Source organism: Carcharhinus amblyrhynchos, unplaced genomic scaffold (genome assembly GCF_965287045.1).
Source record: "Carcharhinus amblyrhynchos unplaced genomic scaffold, sCarAmb.v2.hapA chromosome_200, whole genome shotgun sequence".
Lineage (NCBI taxonomy): Eukaryota > Metazoa > Chordata > Chondrichthyes > Carcharhiniformes > Carcharhinidae > Carcharhinus > Carcharhinus amblyrhynchos.
The window spans coordinates 223029-235275 of record NW_027649940.1 but is presented as its reverse complement, the minus strand read 5'-3'; the positions used below and the strand labels follow the sequence as shown (position 1 = coordinate 235275).

General features: G+C 45.0%; 1 protein-coding gene across 1 annotated transcript in view; it reads right to left on the bottom strand.

The window, feature by feature from the left end:
• Nucleotides 1-4165: 4165 nt before the first annotated feature.
• The window catches only part of LOC145338836 (NACHT, LRR and PYD domains-containing protein 3-like), a 60006-nt gene continuing 51924 nt past the window's right edge, over nucleotides 4166-12247 (bottom strand). The window contains exons 9-10 of the mRNA XM_080183246.1: nucleotides 6665-6835; nucleotides 4166-4292 (exon numbers count right to left, since the gene is read on the bottom strand). Of these exons, the coding sequence (XP_080039372.1) occupies nucleotides 4166-4292; nucleotides 6665-6835 (298 nt within the window). The remainder of the gene's footprint in view (nucleotides 4293-6664; nucleotides 6836-12247) is intronic.

Here is a 12247-nt window from a genome sequence, read left to right as displayed (position 1 = left end):
GGTGTGTGCTCTCTCTTCCCCGACTCTGCTCTGATGGAACTCCCCGGGGTCACTGTGCTGTAAATAGGGTGTGTGCTCTCTCTTCCCCGACTCTGCTCTGATGGAGCTCCCCGGGGTCACTGTGCTGTAAATAGGGTGTGTGCTCTCTCTTCCCCGACTCTGCTCTGATGGAGCTCCCCGGGGTCACTGTGCTGTAAATAGGGTGTGTGCTCTCTCTTCCCCGACTCTGCTCTGATGGAGCTCCCCGGGGTCACTGTGCTGTAAATAGGGTGTGTGCTCTCTCTTCCCCGACTCTGCTCTGATGGAGCTCCCCGGGGTCACTGTGCTGTAAATAGGGTGTGTGCTCTCTCTTCCCCGACTCTGCTCTGATGGAGCTCCCCGGGGTCACTGTGCTGTAAATAGGGTGTGTGCTCTCTCTTCCCCGACTCTGCTCTGACGGAGCTCCCCGGGGGTCACTGTGCTGTAAATAGGGTGTGTGCTCTCTCTTCCCCGACTCTGCTCTGACGGAGCTCCCCGGGGGTCACTGTGCTGTAAATAGGGTGTGTGCTCTCTCTTCCCCGACTCTGCTCTGACGGAGCTCCCCGGGGTCACTGTGCTGTAAATAGGGTGTGTGCTCTCTCTTCCCCGACTCTGCTCTGACGGAGCTCCCCGGTGTCACTGTGCTGTAAATAGGGTGTGTGCTCTCTCTTCCCCGACTCTGCTCTGACGGAGCTCCCCGGTGTCGCAGTGCTGAAGATTCTGGGAGAAATATGCAGCAGTTTCAGGTTGGGGGAATTTTCACACATTCCGGCAATCTGCTTACCATTGCTGCTGCTTGGAAGATTCAGGCCCATTTATATTTTAAATCCATTTATATTTTAATTGTTACACTAAAAATTAACACAAACACTCACTCTATCTGCTCCAGACTCCTGCAGGTCAGTATGAGGTGGCGGAGAGCAGGGACAGATTGATCTGTGAAGGAGTTTAATCCCAGGTTCAGAACCCTCAGTGACTGTTTTGTACAGAGAGCGGAGACGAGATCCTCAGCACAAGAATCTGTGAGAGCGTTACTACACAGACTGGAGATCAGAGAGAGAAATAACAGGAATCAGGCTCAATCCCCAGGGTTTTATATAATACTGTTAATAACAATAATAATGTATTGTAGGAGACATTCCAAAAACATAACTTGCATTTCTGTAGAATGAGGAAATACTCAATGCTGAAAATGAAATATAAATAAACTGGAAATGTTCAGCAGGTTAGGGAAATATTTGTGATGAGAGAAACAGGGGTAAAGTTTGAGCTTCCATTGGAACTGGGAACTGGCAGTGAATTGACAGGTTTGAAGGGACAGCGGTGGGTGGCTGGGGATGAAACAAAGAAAGGACAAACTGGAATGACAGGAGTGATTAAATGGTAAAAGTGATGATGGGACAGGACCATAATCACAGGATCCCCATGTCCTTACTCGGAGTGGCTCGGGAGGGACATGGGATGGTCAGTGGTTTGGGAATGCAGTTTGTGGTGAGGGTGAAGATAATGGCTGTGATTTTCCCAGAAGCTGTGAATTCCCAACATGGGGATTGGAAATGGGTGGTGTGTCTGTGTGGGCAGGATAGGCAGAGTTATGAAGGTGATATTGTCAGAGGTGGACAATTAACGGCTGGCAGGCAGGGGGAGCTGCCCACTGAGGCAGCCTGGGCAGGGGGCAGTCCCGGTTCAGGCAATGCTGGCACCATCTCCAAAGGCAGCCAGCAGGACTTTCAAACACAGCAGCTCTGGAGGGAGCAGTGAGGGAGCTCTGCTTACTGAATGAGGGGCTGAAATGTCAGAAAGCAGAGCAAGGGTTACCCCCCCAATCACTAATTCCTCCTGGAGGGACTGCTCCCGGCTGCTCAGGCTCGGAGGGAGGTCCTGTTCCCTCAGGATGGGAGGAGGTTATCCCATCATTACAAGCCAGTCTGGATGGAGATTGCTGGGAGGTGAGCAGGTTTCAGACACATGGTTACAGTGTGGAAAAGGATCAATGTCCTGATGTGTTCTGACACGGTGAGTGCAGCACAGCCTGATATATGAATAAGGATGAGAGTGATATTGTAGAAAGAACATCTCCACCCAGACACTGGCAATGCAAAGGCAGCAGCATTGACTGTCAGAGACATGTCCGTTAGGCTGGCACCAGCATAGGCTAGAGCAGGGTTCACCAACATATTCACTGGGCAAACACATGGCAATGTTTTTCTCACTCAAGGGGCCGATGAGTAAATTTCAGAATGATCAAGTTTGGCACAGCAGAAATTTCAATTAAAAACTAAACTGAGATATGAAAAGAAACAACTTGCTGAGCACAATAATGAGGAATAAATAAAGATGATGATTAGAGTTTAATCCTCATCAATCACAAATTGTTTCTCTCCCACATTTGCTGCAGATTGGCTCAAAAACCCATCAGCAGCAAACATGGGAAAGAAAGGGCCTGTGATTGGAGGAGCAGCTCCATACAGATTCTTCCATTCAAACTGAACTGTGTGACTGAGATTCTGGAAACTCGCTCCGGGGGCCGCACTGAGGGGCTTCGAGGGTCACATTCACCCCTTGGTCCACACGTTGGACAGCCCTGGGCCAGTGCATGTGTTTGATGAGTGATGAACAATTTATGTGTTTGGAAAGAGAGCAAACATCATCAGGGAGTGAGTGAAGAAGAGTGAAGACATCCAGATCTTGCCATCCTTACACCAATGGAAGATGAAGTGCTGGACCAGGAAGGCCTGGGGGCAGAGTGGGTAATTACTGCTGGTGAGATGGGTTGAGTGGGTGGCCTAATGAATGGACACAGGAGAGTGTCTGTGAGGACAAAACATAGAGCTTGTGTATCCATCACTGGTCACAGAGAGCAGTCTGAAGGACGTATTGAGATAAGAACAAAATAACTAGGAGCAGCAGAAGGCCATTCAGCCCCTCGAGCACACTCCATCATGGCTGATCGAATTGTAGTCACAATTATTTTCCCGCTCGCTCCTCTGTAACCCCTATTCACTCCTCAATCCAAAATCATTCTTAACTCAGCCTTGAATATATTCAATGACTCTGCCTCCACTAGTCTCCAGGGAAGAGAATTCCACTGACCAGCGACCATCTAAAAAATAAATTCTCCTCATCTCAGTCTTAAGGGACTGACAATTACATTTGAAAATCTGTCTCCTTGTTCTGGTCTCTCTTACAAGAGGAAACAGCTTCTCAGTAACCACCCTGTCTCATCCCCTCAATACAATCACCTTTTAATCTTCTGAACTTGCACAGATATTGCTCCAATCTGCTCAAATTGTCCTCGTAAAATAAATCTCTCCATCCCAGGAATCAGCCAAGTGAACTTTCTCTGAACTGGTTCTAATACAACTCTATCCTTTAGGTAAAGAGCTCAACACTATACACATTACTCCAGCTGTGTTCTAATGAAGGTCGTGTAAAACTGCAGCAAAACCTTCCTACTCTTACCTTCCATTCCTATTGCAATAAGAACATTAAGAAACAGGAGCAGGAATTATCCATTCTGTCCTTCAAATCCACTCCATCATTCAATGTGACCATGGCTGATCCTCTGCTTCAACACCATTTCCAACATTATCCCTGCATTCCTTGATTCACCAGCATTCTAATGGGAAACAAATACCCCTCATCTCAGCCTAAATAACTGCCCCTTATTCTCAGACTGTGTCCCAGGTTTCAGACCCTCCAGCAAGGGGAAACATCCTTTCTACATCTGGCCTACTGAACCCTGTAAAATAGTGTAGGTTTGAATAAGTTCGGCTATCATTCTTCTAAAGGCCTGAGAATAAAGTGTTTTTGTTCCTCAGAGGACAACCCATCTGTCCCTGGACCTATTTTAATGAACCTTCTTTACATGCCCAGTACATCTTTGCTTCAGTCAGGAGACCAAAACTGTCCACAATTCTCCAGGTTGGTCTCAGCAAGGCTGCATATAATTACAGGAAGACATCTTTTTCCTCAACTCAAATCCTCTGAGAATAATGACTAACATACCATTTGTTATCTTAACTGCTCTCATCTTCACTTTCAGTGCCTCATTAACAAGGACATCAAAATATCTTTATCATGGTGAATCCATCTACCATGCATATCTTTGGAGTTGTCTCAATGTCAGTTTTATTTTCTGACAAAATTAGATAACCTCACATTTTTCCACCTTGTCATCCAGCTGGTAAACATTTGGCCACTCCCTGAGCCTCTCCACATCCCCTTCAAACATCACTGCATCCTCCTCACAATTCAGATTTCCACATGGTTTTCTATTCATCACAAATTTGGAAATATTATATTTGATCCTCACATCGATATCATTGATATAGATTCTGAATAGCTGAGACCCAAACACTGATCCCTGCCGTACTCCACTAGTTAGAGGCTGTCAATCCAAATATAACCCATTTATTCCAACTCCTTGTTTCTGTCCACTAACCAGTTCTCAATCCATGCTGGTATATTTCACCCAATCCCATGTGCTCCAGTTTTCTTTAATAACCGCTTATGTGTGAATCATCCAACTGTAGTATCCCGAGTGTAGGATACACTCGGATGGAGTATTTTACCAAGATCCGCTCCCCACAACATCACAATTTACTGGGGCTTATCCACCTAACCTACACATCTTGGGACAGTAAGGGCAATTTTATCATGGTGAATCCATCTACCATGCATATCTTTGGAGTGTGGGAGGAAACTGGAGCACCCAGAGGAAACACACACAGACACGGGGAGAATGGAGAAACTCCACACGGACACCCAAGGCTGGAACTGAACCCGGGCCCGTGGCTGTGATACAACAATGCTAACCACTGTGTCACTGTGCCAGCCTTTCATAAATCCATGTTGGCCCTGTCAAATCCTGCCATTAATTTTGAAATGTTCTGTTATCACTTCCTTTAATATAGATTATTATAGGATCTTCCATACTCTCACTGTCAGACTAATAGATCTGCAGTTGCCCGGTTTCCTGTAACCCCACATATTTACATTGCTAATCCCCCCACCTACACATCTTGGACACTAACAGGCAATTTAACATGGCCAATCCACCAAACCTACACATTTTTTGGACTGTGGGAGCAGCCGGTGGAACCCACACAGACACGGGGAGAATGTGAAAACTCCACAGACTGGAATGAATCTGGGTCCCTGACGCTGTGAGGCAGCAGTGCCAATCCCAGTGCCACGTCTTCACTTAATCTAATACAATCCTTGAATTAGTGACAGTTGGAACACTTCTGCTGCTGATATTTCAAATGAAAGGAAATCTATTTTTGTTGGAAACGCCACACATTTACACATCACCCTGTCTAAAACAGCTTGTTTTGTGATTGACACTGGAACGTACTTCTCCAGGAAATTACTTCAATACATTCTGTGAACTAATCTTCTCTTCAACTTCTGACAATCTGAGTGATTTATACAGTAAGTGGAAGAACCCATAGGAACATTGACCTACAGAGGGATCTGTGTGTACAAGTCTACACATCCCTAAAATGGTAACACAGGTGGATGAGGTGGTGAAGAAGGCAGACAGCATTGACTGGGGCATCGAGTATAAAAGTTGGCAAGTTATGTTACAGCTGTATGAAACTTTAGTTGGCCACATTTGAATATTGGTTGCAGTTCTGTTTGCCACAATACCAGAAGGATGGGGATGCTTTGGAGAGGATGTAAAGAAGGTTCACCAGAATGTTGCCTGGTCAAGGGGGGGGTTAAGTTTTGAGGAAAGGTTGGATAAACATGGATTGTTTTCATTACAAAAAGGGAGGCTGAGGGGTGACCTGATGGAGGTATACACAATTATGGAAAACTTTTCACACAGAGTGTGGTGGGTGCCTTGAATGCACTGTCAATGGAGGTGATGGAAGCAGGCATGTTACCAATGTCCAACATGCATCTTTATAGATACACGAACAGGAGATAAACAGAGGAATATAAATTGGGCAGTAAGTATTGGGTTTGCATAAGGATTAAGAGTCACCGCAGGCTTGGTGGGCCGAAGGGCCTGTTACTGTGTTGTGTGGTTCTTTATTCTTCTTTGTATATGATAAAAATCACCCGTGATTATTGCAGTTTGTTTTTACAAGACCCCATTATTTTTCCTGTGTACTGTGTCAGAGATTCTCAATATTGTTAGGGGCGATTAAATGATTCCCACAAGTGACCTTTTAACTTTGTTAATTCTTATCTCTACCCAAACTGATTCTGTATCTTGATCATTGGAACTAAGTTCACCTCTCGCTGCTGTACTGTCATCTGTTACTAACAGCGAGACTCCACCACCATGTCCTGTCCTCCATTTACTGTCATCTATTCACTCTCCCCACTTTCACAAATCAATGGATGCTGTGTCCGGGGAGAGCTGTACACATCTGAGGAGGAGGAGAGAACCTCAGAGGGTGAACCATAACATTATTCCCCCACACCCTCAACATAAGGATCTGTGGGACTGACATCCCATTGCTCAGGGATCAGAGAGAGAAGCAACAGGAGTCAGAGGAAAAGCAATTTTCCTTATTCATAACTGACACCAATAGTAATGGGCAGTGTTTTTATACAAATACCAGTGGTGAAATTATATTGTTGAATATTCAGTTATTATAAACATAATCTCACACAGTCTGCTACTTACTCCAGTTTCTGTATTTTACAGTCCGGATTCCTCAGAGCCACAGACAGCCGTTTCACTCCTGAATCTCCCAGTCCATTGTTACCCAGATTCAGATCTATCAGTGAGCGGTTTGTACTGAGAGCAGAGACCAGGTCCTCGGCACAAGAATCGGTGAGAGCATTACCCCAGAGACTGGAGATCAGAGAGAGAAAAATAACAGGAATCAGGGTAAATCCACAGTGTTTTTAAGAATAAGATCATTAACAATAATAATGTACAGTGCGGGATATTCAAGAAACACAACTTCAGTTCATACAGAAGGCAAAATTATATTAATGCTGTAAATCTGAAATATGAATAAATATGTTGGAAACTCTCATCAGGTCAGGCAATATCTGTGAAGAGAGAAACAGATTTAGTTTCAGTTTAATTAGTTACAATTAGAACTTGGAAGTAGCAGTGAATTAAATTGTTTGAAGTGACAGGGAGCTGGGGATGGGCGGGTGACAAGGAAAGAACAAAATGGAAGTGTCGGAGTGATTGAATGATAAAAAGGATGATGGTGAAACAGAAAGCAGAGAACAGTACAGCACAGTACAGGCCCTTCGGCCCCCGATGTTGTTCTGACCTATGTCCAATCCCAAGATCAAGCTATCCCACTCCCTATCATTCTGGAGTGCTCCATGTGCCTATCCAATAACCGCTTGAAAGTTCCTAAAGTGTCCGACCCCACTATCACAGCAGGCAGTGTATTCCACACCCCAACCACTCTCTGAGTGAAGAATCTACCTCAGACATCCCTCCTATATCTCCCACCATGAACTGAATAGTTATGCCCCCGAGTAACAGCTACATCCACCCAAGGAAAAGAGTCTCTGACTACAGATCCTGTACCATAAAGTACAGGATTCCCATGTCCTCATCCTGAGATAAGGTCAGTGGCTCAGGAATGGAGTGTGTGGTGGGGTTGAAGATAATGTGAGAGAAACCTTTTTCACACTGTCAGTGGTTCAGGTCTGGAATTACAGCCGGGAAGTGTGGTGGAGGGAGGCTGATTCGAGGCATCACAGAGGGCAGACGATGAACATTCGAATGAAACAATGTGTAAAGATACGAGGAGAAGGCAGGAGAATGAGACAAATTCCTAATACTAGTTTGGTGAGCCGGGGCAGACACATTTCACCTTGTGGAGCTCGGTAATAATTCTGTGAAGATAATGGTTGGAAATGTATCAATATTTTAACTGGAAGCTGGTGATGTTGCAGTGTTAACAGGGTTAGATAATTTAACCAGTGTCCACTAAGGGCCATTGGTATCTCTCTCAGGTAGAATCACAGAATTGTTACAGAGCAGAAGGAGACCATTCGGCCCACACTGTCTGTACTGACTCTCTGAATCAGCAATTTACTGAGCCGTTGATGTCGTCTATATGGATTTCAGTAAAGCGTTTGACAAAGTCCCTCATGGTAGGTTGGTTGAAAAGTTTGAGGCTCATGGGATACGTGGCCAGATATCTAGATGGGTTGAGAACTGGCTTGCTAAGAGGAGACAGAGAGTAGTAGTGGAAGGGTCCTTTTCTAGCTGGAGGTCTGTTACTAGTGGTGTGCCGCAGGGCTCAGTACTGGGATCTCTTCTCTTTGTAGTGTATATAAATGATTTGGAAGAGGGAGTAAGTGGTGTGATCAACAAATCTGCAGATGACACCAAGATGGCTGGAATGGCAGGCAGTGAGGAGCAGTGTCTGGCAATGCAGCGGGATATTGATAGGCTGGTATATTGGGTAGATACATGGCAAATGGAGTTTAATCCGGATAAATGTGAGGTGATGCATTTTGGCCGGAATAATGTAGTGGGGAGTTATATGATAAAGGGTAAGCCCATAAAGAGTATAGAAATGCAGCGGGACCTGGGGGTGCAAGTGCACAAGTCTTTGAAGGTGGCAGTGCAAGTGGAGAGTGTGGTGAAGAAAGCCTATGGTGTGTTAGCCTTTATAGGAAGGGGTATAGAATATAAGAGCTGGAGTCTAATGTTGCAGTTGTATAGAACGCTGGTTCGGCCGCATTTGGAGTCCTGCGTCCAGTTCTGGTCGCCTTACTACCGGAAGGACGTGGAGACTCTGGAGAGAGTGCAGAGGAGGTTCACCAGGATGTTGCCTGGTCTGGAAGGACTGGGGAATGAGGAAAGATTGAAGAAATTGGGGCTGTTTTCCCTTGAAAGATGGTGACTGAGGGGGGATCTAATAGAGGTATATAAGATTATGAACGGTATAGATAGAGTAAACAGAGGTAAGCTATTTCCTATGTTAGAGACACACAGTACGAGGGGCCATGGGCTTAAGGTGAGGGGAGAGAGGTATAACACAGATATTAGAGGGAGGTTTTTCACACAGAGGGTAGTGGGGGTATGGAATGCTCTGCCAAGTAAGGTGGTGGAGGCAAACACGCTAGAGTCCTTTAAGAGTAACTTAGACAGGCACATGAGTGGGTTGGAGATGGAGGGATATAGGAGATTGTTTTAAATAAGGTTCATTAGCAGTGGGGCGTCCCTGGTAATGTATAAGGATGTGGAATGATAATAATGTTTTTCTCTTTTAATTCACAGGTTTTAAGTCGGTCCACCTTGTGTCCAACGAGGGGCATACACACGATGGGTCGTACTGGGGCTGCTCTTGGTTGTTCGAGATTGGCCTAGTGCTTCATGTCGTTAGTGTGTGCCTAAACTGGACCAGATACTGGGCAAGACGACAGCTCAGTGACTATCACTGATTGCTGTGCAGACACATGGATTTGGGCCGGTGTCTGTGGGAGTTTGCGCATTCTCCCCGTGCTTGCGTGGGTTTTCTCCGGGTGCTCCGGTTTCCTCCCACACCCCAAAGATGTGCTGTTAGGCTGATTGGAGGTAATAAATTGTCCCTAAATTAGTTTCCCTCAATGTGGAATGCCATAAACAACAGGAGGGGGGACTGGTAATGTTAAAATGGCGGCGCGGGCTTGTTGGGCCGAAGGGCCTGTTTCCCGGGCTGTTTTTGTTCTTTGTCATTCCCCCAAATTCTCCCCTTAACCCTGCACATTCTTCCTTTTCAGATAATAATCCAATTCCCTGTGGAAATTTTCAACTGAACGTGTCTCCACCATACTCTCAGACAGTGAATTCCAGCCGTTAACCACTCGCTGCAGGGGATGTCCCGGTTCAGGCAATGCTGGCACCAGCAGCAATTTCATAGGCAGCAGTTCTGGAGAGAGCAGTGAGGAAGGCCTGGTTACTGAACACAGGGTGAAATAGGAGGAGGAAGGTTAAACTCAATTCAATGATGCACTTGGCAACACTTGGTCGTGTTCCCCAAGGCTGCGTGAGTTTGGAGTAAATTTCTGTTCTCTCAGGACTGGAGAGTATCTGTCACATCAATCCAAGTATAACGGGATGGAGATTGCCGGAGACCTGAGCAGGCGTGGGTTATGTGGTTGCAGTGAGGCAAAAGGATGAAGAACCTGCTATGTTCTGACAAGGTGGTGAAGCATCTTATAGCATGTAAGCAGAGGGATATGGGGTTGAATGAGAATGAAATTGAAATTATAGAAAGGCCATCCCCACACAGACACAGGAAATGTCCAGACAGCAGCATCGACTGTCAGAGACATGTCAGCCTCTCTCTGCAGTGTTCTGGTTAGTCAGATAACTCTTGCACTGTGAGACTGGTCATAGGCTTTCCCTGTGTAGACACGATGGTCAGTCAGGTTGTCACCAGCACAGACTTGTGTCTTTGATGGGAGAGTGTGATAGTGTACAAATGAAGCAGTGGCCTGATGAGAAAAATGGTCAAGTATTTAAAATGATAGAGTAAGGACAAACTCAACATGCCAGACCCCTGTAAAACTGACTGACTCTGAACAAAGAAATGACTACAAACAGTGAAGGCCAAATGCTTGGCCTCAGTCGGCCTTTACACAGTTGACTCCAGATACCTTCAGATAACATACGGGACATTAGATAAGGTCGGGAAGGAGGGAGTCACAGAATTTGTTTATTACAGGAAACAAGGCATGAAGGAGTCACTGAACCAAGGTCGGGGATGAGTGAGTCACAGAATTTGTTTTGTTCAATGTCCCACTGCTTGTATTACTAACATGTACGCTGATAAGAACATGTATAATTATTGAATTGATCCTTGTAGTGGGTGCAGTCTTGGGATAGAGTCAGCAGTTTGTGCGGACTGCTCTCTGTTTCCAAGATTCAGCCATTTACTGCATGCAGTTTTGAGATAATAAAAACTAGTTGATTTTTCGAAAAGCAAACTTTGTTAAGTTTAATTATCACAACTCGGGAAATGAGAAATTCTCCAGTACAACAAGAGTAACAGTGGACCTTCACGTGCCTGTAGAAGGGTGCACGGAAGGACAGGAAATGAGTTAAAAATGCTGACAACGTCCAGATCTTGTAATCCTTACACCTAGAATTCACAGTGCTGGAGGTGGGAGAATAGCAGATTGCGTGGGAAATCACTGACTGTGACATTTGTTGTGAAGCTCAGAGTGAGCAGTTGAATGAATGGGTACGGAGACTCTCTGGCACACAGAGCTCGTTCGCCCATCACTGGTAACATGGAACCAGCTGAAGGATGTGTTGGAATGTACATTTTATTACAAACTATACCCTTAAGAAATATACTGAATATTGAAGGATATTGAATTCGATGACCAGCCATGAACAAAATGAATGGAGGAGCAGGCTCGAAGGGCCGAATGGCCGACTCCTGCTTCTAGTTTCTATTTTAATCATGTTTCTGTGCAGGTTATACTGTCCACACCATGCTATCTGTAACCGGTTTCCTTTATTGTTACTGAAGCAGTATAATTGACATCATGTTGATTTTAATCTGAACTAATGCAGTGTTCTGTTGTTTCACTGTTCCCCTGGGATGGCAGAGTAGAGCTTGATTGTGGGTGATTGACAGGTTATGTCATGTGACTGAGGGACAGCTATTTTTCATAGAACATTCTAGTTTTTATTCTGCTTTCAGAAGCTGCTTGAAGTTAAGACAAACAGCAGTGCTGTTTCCCTCTCTGAAGTTGGAGTTTTTGCTGCTGAAGTGTTGCTGTGTTGGAAGCTGTCAGAGACTGGGGTTACCTCTCTGTGATTGGGCTGTTCGGAGGCTAAATCCTTCTTTGAAAACAATTGTCGGTTGGCTGTCTGGAAGTGTTAAAAAGCTGGAAAATCGGCAACACATGAGCATACTTGTTTTTGTGCTAACTAATGTTGGAGAAGGGTGTGTGTCTGTAGGTATTGCTTTATATTGGAACAACAGAGATAGCTAGCTGTTATGAGTTATACTGTGTCATGTTTATGTCTTGCAATTGGTAAAGGTTATGCTAATTTTTGTTGTTATATTCTAACTGCATTCTTAAATAAACTGTGTTTGATAAAAGCATCCTAGTGGGTCACCTGATTCATACTTGGAGTGAAACACCTCATGCTCATCAATACCAAAATCAAATGTAAAACCAAGGGTTCAGGCTAACTTCACAAAACACCTTGGATTTTCTGGCCTGTGTCTTAACAATTGCCTCCGTTCACTCTTTTCTCTTTCTCACAAAAGAAGGATTGTGA